Here is a 12,951-nt window from a genome sequence, read left to right as displayed (position 1 = left end):
ATTGAGCGATGGAATGTGGGGCGACATATTTCATGAGTGCATAGACAGTATTACCTCAATTGTAATTCAGCCACCAGGAACAGGATGCTGCTTGGATCATGCCATGGATATCATACCGAAACTAATTTTTCACTGTATGAAATGTCGGTTCTTCTTCCGGACGAAACAAATCCGACGAGAACTCCAAGCTCCGAGAGCCGCCAAATCATCTCGTAAATTCTCCAAAGTGTCGGACAAGTAACTGTTGGTGAGTACATATTGCATGCCTACAAGCAGCCCTAAGTTAAGTTTTACATATTAAACTATTATTTGTTTTACAGTGTGATGTATATGAATGTGTTTTTCTTTCAAATAATCTTAATGTTGTAAGTACAATGCCAGTTACGTACATATATGGAGCGAAAGGTAAACAGTGCAACTTACGTTAAATGTATTTACGTACTTACACACGGAACAGACTGAGCGAACTCTGCACTAGCGCCGCGTGGTATCGGCTGTTTGAATTAACAGAGTGCGACCACTACTTCTTTCTATTCATTATACTTCCACATTCTACATTATGCCTGAAGACATTATTTCGATTTTGAATAACATTCACAGTTCATTCATGCATTCCAAAAGTGTACTATTTACAGCATAACAGTTGTGTTTTTTTCAACAATCCCGTCTCAATTTGCACTAGCGCCGCGTGGTATCGGCCGTTTGAATCAACAGAGTGCGACCAGTACTTCTTTCTATTCATTATGCTTCCACGTTCTACATTATGCCTGAAGACATTATTTCAATTTTGAATAACATTCACAGTTCATTCATGCATTCCAAAAGTGTACTATTTACAGCATAACAGTTGTGTTTTTTCCAACAATCCCGTCTCAATTTGCAATATCTTTTTTTCTTTCCGATGTCGCAACATTAATCCCCAACACATGTTCAACTCTTTCTGTCCTAATCTTGCACAAACACTGCGAGAGTAATAATTTAAATTTACTTCTGAATGATTCTGTTAGTGACATTTCAGAAATAAGGGACTTTTACACAACTGTAGAGCAAGTTTATGTGTTTTTGAGAAAGTTTACCATGATGGCACAAATTCAATATTGACTCAATTCCTTTGACTTTTTAGTTATGCTTGTGTTCCAATGTATAATATTACAGTACACCAATATTGTTTCAAAATATTTACAAGAAAAGTCCACTGATTTACTGACATCCACATCACTGCTAAAACAAGCCCGAAATAATATGATAGAGTTGAGGCAGCAATTTTCGAGTACTGTTTTAAAGGATGCAAAGGAAATTTCAAGTTCCTGGAAAATAGACCCTGTTTTTAAAAAACATGGCAACACCATATTAAGAAGTTCTTTGATGAAGTAGCAGTTGACGAACGATTATAGAACACAAAAAGATTCCACGTATTTTTTTAATGGCTGCCTGAACATCATAATTCAGCAGTTTAAAGTATGCTTTGAAAACATGAACGACATCTCAGTTAAATTCTCGCTGCTCCTGCCATCAAAATTCAGCACCTTAGCCGAAAACAAAATTATCGAAAAAGTCAACATACTTTGCAAATATTATGCTACAGATTTATCTTCTACTGTTCTTCAATAACTGATTAGTTTTCGATCCATAATGATGGAGAGATTCATAAACTTTCAACATTAAAGGAACTGGCTGAATTATTAATTGTAGAAAATCCTCGTATTGCCTGATCTGTGTATAGTTCTAAAAATGTTCTTACTTTATCTGTCACTACAGCAATGGCCAAGCGATCATTCAGTATTGTTCACCATTGTGAAGTATGATTAGCACATCTGACCGTGAAACGATTGGGTCCAGGTTCAAATCCTGGTTGGGAAAAGTTACCTGGTTGGAGTTTTTCCGGGATTTTCCCTCAACTAATTGAAGCAGAATTGCTGGGTAACTTTCGGCATTGAACATCGACTCATTTCATCAACATTAATTCACATATCATTATCCATACCATAGCCCGGGTAAAGTTCACGATGTGTTGTGCTGCACTTGTACAAGAGCCCATTCGTCTATCCAATCATTCACAGAATAGGTGTGGTAAGCACAATAAGACTCAGGCTGCAGTGTAAGCTTTTGGGTCCCTCCTCCGTACAAGAGACAGAGAGAAAAAAGCTAAAACTATTACTTTCTTACAAAGTACAATATTGCAGCTAAGACTTAGTTCATTACTTGTACTCGCCATTGAAAGTGAAGAAAGCAGGAATATTGACGTTAAGAAAGTCGCCAGTGAGTTCCTGTCAACAAAGCAACGGCACTTTGGAAAATAAATTGTGAGACACGTCTGTTATTATTATTATTATTATTTGGTAAGTTCAAATTCACCACTGAAATAATATGGCATGTATAGTTGTGAAAGATATATTGTTAACATAGCAGTTACAACTTTGGGCGTGGGTGGGAGTGAGAAGGGGGGGCTCAATGGACATTTTTGTGGGGAGGGGGAGCATGCTTTATTAGTTATGCTATTGTTTCCCAACTTTTACAAGAACCAATATTTTTAAAATGAAATAAGTAGCATGGTCATGTTGAGACTCAAAGAACCATCTGGTGCTAAAATAGATGTACCACTTTTTCGATAAAAGAACGTCTCCAATGTACTTATAAACTTAACATTAGCCCATGCAGAATATAGTGCTTTTACCGTGCTCGGAGGCGAGTTGACTCACGAGTCCATTCCCAATCCTCACGTCCGTGACGTGGGCCAGAACCTGCTTCACCATCGGTTGATGTCCTGTAATACAACAAAGCGTTAACACTGAACTGCATACTGTCTCACTTGCACCAGTGTCCGATACTCACATGAGCCTCTCATCTACAGGTGTCCGTCTCCATGCCTGCTGTCGCTCGCTCTCTGGATTGCTGTCTGCAATAGACAGGTATGTTAGTACCACATCAGTATGACAATAAGGTGTCACTGATAAAGGAGGCACTCACCACTGTCACTGCCAGAGTTGACATCGCCCCGTAATCCCCACATATTAGTACGCCGTCCTCCCCTGTCATGTGATGCTTCTCGACGTGCTGCTTCTTGCTGCTCACGCTGCTGCCTCACCAGCGTCTCCAGACGTGCTATCATGGCTCGAAGAGACTGTAACAAACATGTGCAATCCAATAATAACTGCACTGTGTTCTAAAATGCTCACCATACTTCAGTTTCCTCATGACTTCTCAATAAAGGAACTATTGTTCAATTTTCATTTATACTTGGCAAACAAACAATGAGACAAGATTTTGTACACCAAGTACTACAGTTCACCATCTTCCCACTACTACAATTTCATTATTGCCATATCTACTCTGAAGATTCTCAACACACTTGGCAGTTGTAAAGAGGTCATTAAATAAATACATTTTTAAATCAATTACCTGTAACAACTCTGAATAAAGTTATTTAACACTGGTGACAGTGAGATGTTATTGGTGAGATGAGTTCGAGGCTTCATCATGGGATTACACAACATTCGGTTTTGAGGAAAATCTCAGTAGAAACCAACCATTCAGTCCTAGGTTATGTCACGAGTCCAACTCGCTACCATCTGAGCTATGCCAATGGCAATTAAATGTAGAATAGTTCACATTATTAAATGTCGTGTGTACACATAAATATAGTTTTACATTTTTCTCCAATTAGGAAATAAAATTATTTCAACAAAAGTGAAAACTTAATGTTAATATATATCTGCAGTGCTTGGGAAAAGTGACATAAGTCAGTTTCCACAAACCTTTTTTGATAATTTAATGACAACTTACGGAACATCTGCTCGCTTGGAAAAAAATACACAAGTATTTCTCCCATTACAATAATTCATACAGAAAAAAATCAAATCCACATAAACCAGTGTAAGTTGTCAATAAATTATCAAAAAAGGTTTGTGGAAATTGACTTACGTCACTTTTCCCGAGCACTGCAGATATAATACAGGATGGAAGTGAAATAATCTTGCAGATTTCCAGAGCGAATAGCTCATGTTGCATGTAACAAAAAACTGTAACACAATATTGGTGAAAAGTTTAGTCCCCCCCCCCCCCGAGAAAAAAAGTTTTTTCCCCAAATGCTTAACACCCTCTTATTCAGTAACTATTGCGAGTAGATTGTGATTTTTGTCCATATCGACAGAAAATCTAATAAAGAATCATTTATTCCTCTGATGTATTTGAATAGCATGGACGATTTTCGTGTAAATTTAATTTAAAAATCACTACTTTGAAGCTACTGACCGATGCAACCAGATTGCAGTGTTGGTTGACCTCTTACATCTGTATTACAAGAAGAGAGAAGAGGTGTTAGTGTGATGTTGTCAGACTGCTGAAACTTCCAACTTAATTTTCTAATTAACTGTGCATTTAATCACAAAATGTAATACAAGTTTTCTGTTCTTTTAAGACTACCCTTTTGTCTGTTTAATCTGCAGCGTGTGTGTGTGTGTGTGTGTGTGTGTGTGTGCGCGCGCGTGTGCAACCCACACTGTATTAGCAACTGTTTCTTAAAATTAAATACGAGAGTGGATCAGAAAGTAACACACAATAATAAAAAAAAGTTTAATAGGTAAACAAAAATAAAAAATACACAAATGAACTCACATCTTTTAGCTACTTTTTTACATAAGCGCCAAGTTTTTCAACACATTTCTCCCATCGTGGTACCAGTTTCAGTATACCCTCTTCATAAAAGTTCGTTTGGTTGGAGTATAGACATCTGTGGACATCTGATTGCACTTCTGCATCGGTCGCAAAGTGATGGCCGGCCAGGAATTTCTTCATGGGACCAAACAGATGAAAGTCCGATGATGCAAGGTCTGAACTGTATGGTGGATGCTGGAGCACCTCCCAATTAAATGTGTTGATTTTCTTATGACCAGAAGTCGCAACATGGAGGCAAGCACTGTCATGAAGTTTGACATCATCAGCATTAATGTTATATCGTTTGTCATGAAGGGCATGACGCAACTTCACAAATGTTTGAATGTAGGCTACAGCATTTACAGTGGTCCCGTGTTTAGCAAACAAAAAACCATGCATATCCCAGAACACTGTCACAAGCACTTTCTTAGCAGATTGCATCACTTTGAATGTTTTCTTTACTGGGGAAGCAGCATGTTCCTACTCCATAGAGGCCTGTTTTGTTTTGAGCATATAGTGGTACACCCAGGACTCATCACCAGTGACAATTCCTTTCAGAAAGTCATGCTCTTCTGCAGCGTAACACCTTAAGTGGTCCAAGCATGTCATCATTCGCTGGCCCTTGTGGTCATCTGTCAGGTTCTTAGGCACCCAGTGGGCACTAACTTTCATGAAATTTCAATGTGTCATGCACGATATCATACACCGCATGGTATGAAATGTTGAACTGCTGAGATAAGGTTCACAGTTGGATCCACCGGTTGTTCAAAATTGCCGCCTCAATGCCTGTGACATTCCGCTGGGTTGCGGCTGTTATCGGCCACCCAGAATGTGATGAATCACAAAGGCTCTCACAACTGTCTGCGAAGAATGCGCACCACCTGAAGGTGTTGCTACACTCCATACAGCCTTCCTCGTACACGACACACATGTCTCTGTAAATTTCACTCGCGTTATGTCCTTTGGCTCACAAAAATCGCACAACACTTCACTGCTCTTCACAAGCTGACGACAGTAACATGTGCGCCATCTTTGTTGCGTAGTTCACCCTTCTCTCACTAGAGCTGCACATACAAAACAAATTGTGTCTGTAGTGAAAACTTCAAACTATATCTCAGTGAACTGTCAATATCCCAGCCACAATACTAACACAGAAAAAAATTGTGTGTTACTTTCCGATACACCCTCCTAATTTTGAATACCCTGGTAGATTTTTGAAACACATATTTTCACATATTTTGGCATTCAGAACACTTAAATACATTTTTTTTTTAAATATTTACTTATAAGTACATATTTTCTTATTTTTTTAAGAAATGTCAGTATTAGTGAATTTCCACACTCTTATACAAACTTCTTTTTTTCCTATGCAGCAAGCGAAATGTTATCCAAATTTTGTAGTTCTTTTTGCAAATATTGTTGAATCATGTTTCATGCGCCATATAAAATTCAAACATAACAGCAGTAAGATTTTTAACTCTAGTATATACTACAAAACTGATTTATGTAAGCTTAAGTGTGAATAACAGTGCAAATATTTTCACCAATATTCATTGTTAATGTATTTTTAAATTGGCGAAGACAGGAATATTTATCTTTTAAATTTAAGCAACTACTTTTTAAGTTGTAAGTACATGTTTTTATAAATTTTAAGCACATAAATCATAAAATAATGTATGATATATTTCCAATTGAGAAAATTTTATAAGTATATTTTTCAACTTTTAAGCACAAAAAATACATAATGGAATTTTAAGCACATAACCCTACAGCCAGCAAGTGCATACATTTCGTGAAATGTTTTCAGTTGAAGAACGAACTTTTATAGTGGAAGGTGGCAAATACACTAAAAAAGTGAAACAGAAGTTTAGAGAACGTTTTCCAAACTCTAATTTACCTCATCGGGATACAGTGCCCAATCTGGTAAATAAATTTTGCCAGACAGGCTCCATGCAAGATGCTCCACGGTGAGGGAGACCTGCAGTTTTAACGGAAGAAAAACTGTTAGATATTTCTGATTGAATGCTAAAAAGCCCTAACAAATCAGTTAGAAAACTGGCACAGCAAACTGACATATCTTATCCCAGTGCGTGTAGATTAGAGGATGAACTAGGATTACAGCCATATGTACATGGTATCGGTCATGCATGAACTAAAACCCACAGATAATGAGAAAAGACTAAATTATGTGTCTGGTTTCAAATATTTACTCATCGTCATGGTTTGATGTGTTAGACAAGTCATTCTTTACAAATGAAGCTTGGGTTCATCTTTTAGGTTACGTAAATTCCCAGAATACACAGAGCTGGTCCTGCAAAAACCATCATGCAATACATGAATCACCATTGCACGCCCAGAAAATTGGGGTGTGGTGTCCCATATCGCGAGCACACATTATAGGACCAATTTTTTTTAATGACAAAGTAAACTCTGAAGTTTATTTCTCAGATATATTGTTTCTTTCTATTGGGCAATTAGGTGAAAGATGGTGCCACAGTTCATACATCTAATCGATCTAAGCAATTTTTAGAAGAGATTTTCGGCAGAATAATAATTTCACAAGGACTGTGCCAGCTTAGATCCCCTGAACTAATGCCTCCTGATTATTTATTCTGGGGAGCAGCTAAATCTAAAGTGTACCAGATCAATCCTACCATGATCGATGAATAAAAATATGCAATAACAAACTTTTTCAATTCAGTGAAAGGAAACTTTGAACAAGGATTTTGAAAATAAGGTGAAGCGGGTTATGTCGTCAAGAAAATGGACGACATTTTCAACTTCTTCTGTAGAAGTAGGTAAATGTTTTGGAATTTCAATATTATTGATTTATTACCATATTTAGGATCTGTCACTTCATAATGATTTTATATTCATTCTCCGTTCCTAGCGCTCTCATTTGTTCCACTAGTGCAGCCAGTGGTACCACTCTATTCTCCATATCTAGCGGGCTCTCACTTATTCCACCAGTGCGGAGAAAGTTCTGACTCACTCTGTATGTAATGAGGAAAATGTATATTACCATGAACTTACGCTTAACTTCTTTCCACACTGTCACACCATTTTTGTACTGAACATTTACACAAACATACATCAACATCAGTGTCTACATTGATTTCGCTCCACAAAACACCAAAACGTATCACCTTGTTCTATTCAACCACTTACTTTGTAGTGAAAGTGACAATGAAGTGGAGTAGGGTGGTGATGAGACAGATCAAATTAAAAAGTATAAATGTCAAAAACAATACAAAACAAACTCTCACTATAACAGAAAAACAGATATAGACAGATGTTTACTAAGGCAATATACATCACATCCTCCTTGCAACAATGCAGATTAAGAGTGAGGTTCTGACATAAATTGTAATACCAGAATACCGTCATTTCCCATAACTATGGTCCTGGAACACAAGTATGGTTCACGATAGAACCATTCAAAGAACATTGTAGAAGTAACATAGACCGTTCGTAGATAGTTGCAGTGACTTGACTTCAAACTACAGTACAGCAAAAATATAGATAAACGAGGTACTACGTTATGAGTACAAAATTTGAATGGTTGTATCATGGACCATAGTTATGGGAAATTATGGTACTAAAAAAAACCCACAAACCCACAAATAACAGAATGAGAGATGCTAAAAAGCTACAACTTATGAGTGACTTAAATTGTAATACCAGAAGTACCGTCATTTCCCATAACTATGGTCCTGGAACACAAGTATGGTCCACGATAGAACCATTCAAAGAACATTGTAGAAGTAACATAGACCGTTTGTAGATAGCTGCAGTGACTTGACTTCAAACTACAGTACAGCAAAAATATAGATAAATGAGGTACTACGTTATGAGTACAAAATTTGAATGGTTGTATCATGGACCATAGTTATGGGAAATTATGGTACTAAAAAAAACCCACAAACACACAAATAACAGAATGAGAGATGCTAAAAAGCTACAACTTATGAACAGGGGCTCACCTCCGAAGTTGTGGGCTCATGCCTGGTGGATGTGCTGGGACAGACAGTACTGGTACCAGCCTCCGCTTTTCTCTTCATGCCGTGGGGTACTGTGTCCTCACCCCTGTTAGTTCTACTGGGACCAGGCTGTGCTTCTCCATGACTAGAGGTGTTGTTCCCACTCTGCTGGGACACTTCATCTGAGGGAGAAGAGCTCTGGTCTGACACTGACACCTCAGATGATGATACTGTTGGATCACTATTCATTTGCTCACAGCTGCCATTTGATGTTCCACTGCCAGTGCTGCCTCCTCCCTCGTTGCTTGTCACCTATACATGTGAGTCACACATCACATATGAGGATTAGTCCCTTGAATTCAAATGTTCTCGAATGAAAAATATTTCAGAAGACTTCTATTTTGTATGAATTAATATTTCGAAAATATGAAATCAGATTACATATTTTACAATTCATTTTGAAGATTACATATGGTTTATTAAAAATGAAACAATTTTAAAGTCTCATATTGCTGACTTTAGTCTTTATGTGACGAATACATTTATATTTCTAAATGTCTTTTTATTACCTTTTTACTATTTTCTTTAGTAAAAAAATGTAAATTAGAAAACTATGCAGCACAAGGTAAGATGTTACTATGCGCAGGAAGTGAAATACAATTAATCGAAAAATGAAGAAGGTTCTTTATGTTCTTGGAAAATATAAATCCATGAAGCAAATTACGTATGTGTTTAAGTCGATTTGGGTCTCTGTAATGGCTGGATCATCTTGTTTCTTGCAACAACTATTAAACATTCGTTGCTTCATTAACCTTCCTTTGATAAAGAATCTCCCTTTAGCAGTGTAAGGCTTTCTTGAAATCAAGAGGGCACTTTCGAGGTTCTTCTTGAAGAATTAATCTTTTCAGTAGTCAATGTTTTTCCAAATTTAATTCTTTTTCTTTGTAGTCCTTTGTTGCCATGTGTTCATTCAGTAAAATAAGATGTTCTGTCTTTATGATGTGTATCAACTGCCATTTCATTAAAACCTAACTAATAGCCCAAACGAATAATGTTGATTATTTAAACAAGTTTCCTGTTTAAAAGCAGTAAAATTAGCAACACATTAAGGTGATAATTGCCTCCATGCAGCATTTAAACAAGAGCTGATGTCACCTCATGCTAGAGTAATACTTTCATACATCATATGCTTGTTACATACAGTCAATAGTATTTTTATAACATATTCCTTCCAAAATTCTTGCAGAACACATTGTTCTTTCCCAGCTGTGGCTTCAAGACACTACATAAAAATTATTCTGAACATTCTAATTGCATGATTGTAAATGGTAATTAACATGATTGCGAAAATACAGTTTACTGTCAATGAATACGCCAAGGTCTTTGACACAATTTATTCTGTTAATTTGAACATTATTTAGATAAACCTGCTGAGAAACTTCATCTCGTATTTATTTACTTAGTTACTTATTTAGTTATTTATTTACTTATTGATTTATTTATTTATTTATTTATTTAAAGACAAAATTTCTGAACCATGAAGAGAAATACAGAAGATAAACTTGAGAATTCTAAATAAGGCAATAGAGCAAGTGGACAGCTTCAAATACTTGGGGTGTACTATAAGCAGTAACATGAGCTGTTGCCAAGAAGTCAAAAGGAGGATAGCAATGGCCAAGGAAGCTTTTAATAGAAAAGGAGCATCTTCTGCGGACCTCTGGAAAAAGAACTAAGGAAGAGACTAGTGAAGTGCTTTGTTTGAAGTGTGGCATTGTATGGGGCAGAAACATGGACAATACGACCAAGTGAAGAGAAGTGACTAGAAGCATTTGAAATGTCGCTATGGAGAAGAATGGTATTACGTGAAATGGACAGACAGAGTAAGAAATGTTGCTGTGTTGGAAGGAGTGGGTGAAGAAAAGATAATGCTGAAACTGATCAGAAGAGAAAAAGGAATTGGCTGGGTCACTGGAAGGAATGGTGAACAGGAGAAAAGTTCGAGGCAAAAGGAAATATCAGATGACAGACGACATTAAGAGATATGGATTGTATGCAGAGACAAAAAGAAGTGCAGAAAATAGGGAAGATTGAAGAATGCTGGGTTTGCAGTGAAAGACTTGCCCTTGGGCAGAAAACTAGGAATGAATGAATTTGTTTTACTTTTTAGAGCCATCATCTCTGTTTTATTTTCTGATATATTCTCAGGTCACATCCTGTGACTGTCAGTCAAGGCATGTACCACCTTTGCATATCATCTTCTGTGACTGGCATTATCACCTGGTCACCAGCAAATAAAATTGTATCTGAGATAAATTTTTCTATCAGCTTATTTTGTTTTATAATTTTCTGCCATTTTGAACTGACAACATTAACATAAACATTTCAGGGAAGTTTTTAGCCTATATATATTCTTTTCATTGAAGACTGTTCTAATCATGGAATTTTGTAAGCATAGATTATGTCCACAATTCATTTACTTGCTTCAAAATCATTGGCAATATTCAATTTATCTTGTAAAGAAAAAACGCTTCTAAATCTCTTTATTGTTTAGACCCTTGTAGTAAGTACTTACTGGAGCCATTTTGTTTAAAATACAACAACCATTATCACTACTCCAGCAACAATCAACAAACTTCATTGACAGCTATGATCCAACTCCTTACTAATCAATTGTGTGAACTGTAAAACCACCCCCAAACCAGGCCTAGCTGCGTTATAAACATTACAAAACCCTTGGGCTTATGTGAAGGTGCTTGAGAAATGTTGGTCATGCAGGAGAAACATTATCTGAAAAAAATTATGGTTAGTGGAATTTCAACGATAACTAGTTCAGTGCTATTAAATGACAGCAGAAATGATAGCTAAAGACAGCAATAATCGAAGCTTCATTGTATTTTCAATTTCCTGCCTCATCACCAAATCCTTCAGACTTTTTTAAAAACTGATTCCTATTTTCCCTCGTCAACTACTCCAAGGAGAAACAAAAAAGAAAAGTCACGACAGACTAATAAATGATATTGAACACATGCAGAATTAATGAAGGGGCACATAAATATTATTAGTGACACAGGACTACTCACCTGTGTTGCAGCCCAGGGTCTAATGTGCTGCCTGAATATGCTGCGTGGTGAAGAGTTGCCACAGCCCAGCTTAGGCCGGGACCCAAGTGCCAGCAACCGAGGGCGACGCAGGTGTACTCGACGACTATAGCGAATCAAGCGCTGCTGGTGAGAGCTATATGGGGGTAACCAGCTGTTCCCACTACCACTGCTGCCAGCCTCAGTGTCCTCTGCCCGCTTCCTCTTACAAGGAGATCCCTTGTCACTGCTCTCTCCACTCTCACCCTCTGCAGTGTCAGGTTGAGAGGAAGGGCCCCCACAATCCGAGTTTGGGGTCTTGGCACTTTGTGAAACTGATGACTCTCCCGCATTCCGTCGAGGGGGCTCGCCATTGGTCTTACCCACCACATATTTTAAACGCGAGAGTGCTGCAAACTGTGCATGTAGGCGAGCCAGTGTTTCCTTGTGTGTGTGAGCCATCTTGAGTTGCTGGACCCTGCTCTGGCCGTTGGCTGCTACCAGGGGAGGGCCCCCTGTCACTGATGCGTGCCAGCTCCATCATCTGGCTCACGCTGGGGATATGGGATCCCTGTTCAGAAGGGCTACCCTCCTCACGGGGGTGCGAGTACAGTCTGAATCTCCTCCGGCCCCTGGCCGCTGCAGGAGAGTCAGTGAGTGCGAATGTACTCTCACGTACTGCCACATGCAAGGAGCGGATCTGGCGTTGCAGATCTTCCCACATACGTCGGATCTGTTGCAACTGGAGGATCTCAAGGCGTGCCCGACACAGGCGCTGCATGTTGTCAATGTGACGACTCAGCAGCTGGATACCATAGCGCACACCTACATCCGATGTAGTGTCTTCCTCAAAGAATCGTCGTTGGAGAACATAGCCACGTCGAGGGGCATGGGGTCGTGGTTCAGAATGTGCCTGCTGGTCCGAACGAGGAATCCGTGGTTGAAAGGCAGAACGTTGCGACACAAAGAATCTGCGCGGCCTCTCTGGTGTGCAGGGGGAATGCTCACGCAAACGTGAGAACAGACAGTCCTGGTCAGAAGAATCTGCAGCCACAGCCTGTGAACATGTGATTAACAACTCTCAAACTACAGTTGATGAACTGAAGATATAACAATAACCTAATATACTCTCTTATAGTTGTTTTGAGAGAGGTTTAGATTGAACTTTGTCGGGTTTTCCCTCAACCTAACACTGGGTAACTTTCGACACTGGACATTGGGTTCATTTCGCTGTCATTATC

The 12,951-nt window shown here is 38.4% G+C and overlaps 1 protein-coding gene across 11 annotated transcripts in view; it reads right to left on the bottom strand.

Annotated features, from left to right (window-relative positions):
- LOC138696316 (uncharacterized) overlaps nucleotides 1-12,951 on the bottom strand; it is an 85,459-nt gene that overhangs the window by 17,061 nt on the left and 55,447 nt on the right. For 6 of the 11 annotated variants that reach the window (XR_011331322.1, XR_011331323.1, XM_069821105.1 and 3 more), the window contains exons 1-5: nucleotides 11,714-12,322; nucleotides 8,637-8,945; nucleotides 2,968-3,121; nucleotides 2,833-2,896; nucleotides 2,675-2,764 (exon numbers count right to left, since the gene is read on the bottom strand). Coding sequence is in view for 6 of the 11 variants with exons in the window: in XM_069821105.1 (XP_069677206.1) it covers nucleotides 2,675-2,764; nucleotides 2,833-2,896; nucleotides 2,968-3,121; nucleotides 8,637-8,945; nucleotides 11,714-12,172 (1,076 nt within the window). In the remaining 5 variants the exon portion in view is untranslated. Of the gene's footprint in view, nucleotides 1-2,674; nucleotides 2,765-2,832; nucleotides 2,897-2,967; nucleotides 3,122-8,636; nucleotides 8,946-11,713; nucleotides 12,768-12,951 lie in introns of those variants that run through there. The other 5 variants (XR_011331319.1, XR_011331320.1, XR_011331321.1 and 2 more) reach the window with 2 other exon arrangements.

Source organism: Periplaneta americana, chromosome 3 (genome assembly GCF_040183065.1).
Source record: "Periplaneta americana isolate PAMFEO1 chromosome 3, P.americana_PAMFEO1_priV1, whole genome shotgun sequence".
NCBI lineage: Eukaryota > Metazoa > Arthropoda > Insecta > Blattodea > Blattidae > Periplaneta > Periplaneta americana.
This window is presented reverse-complemented; position numbering and strand designations above follow the sequence as displayed.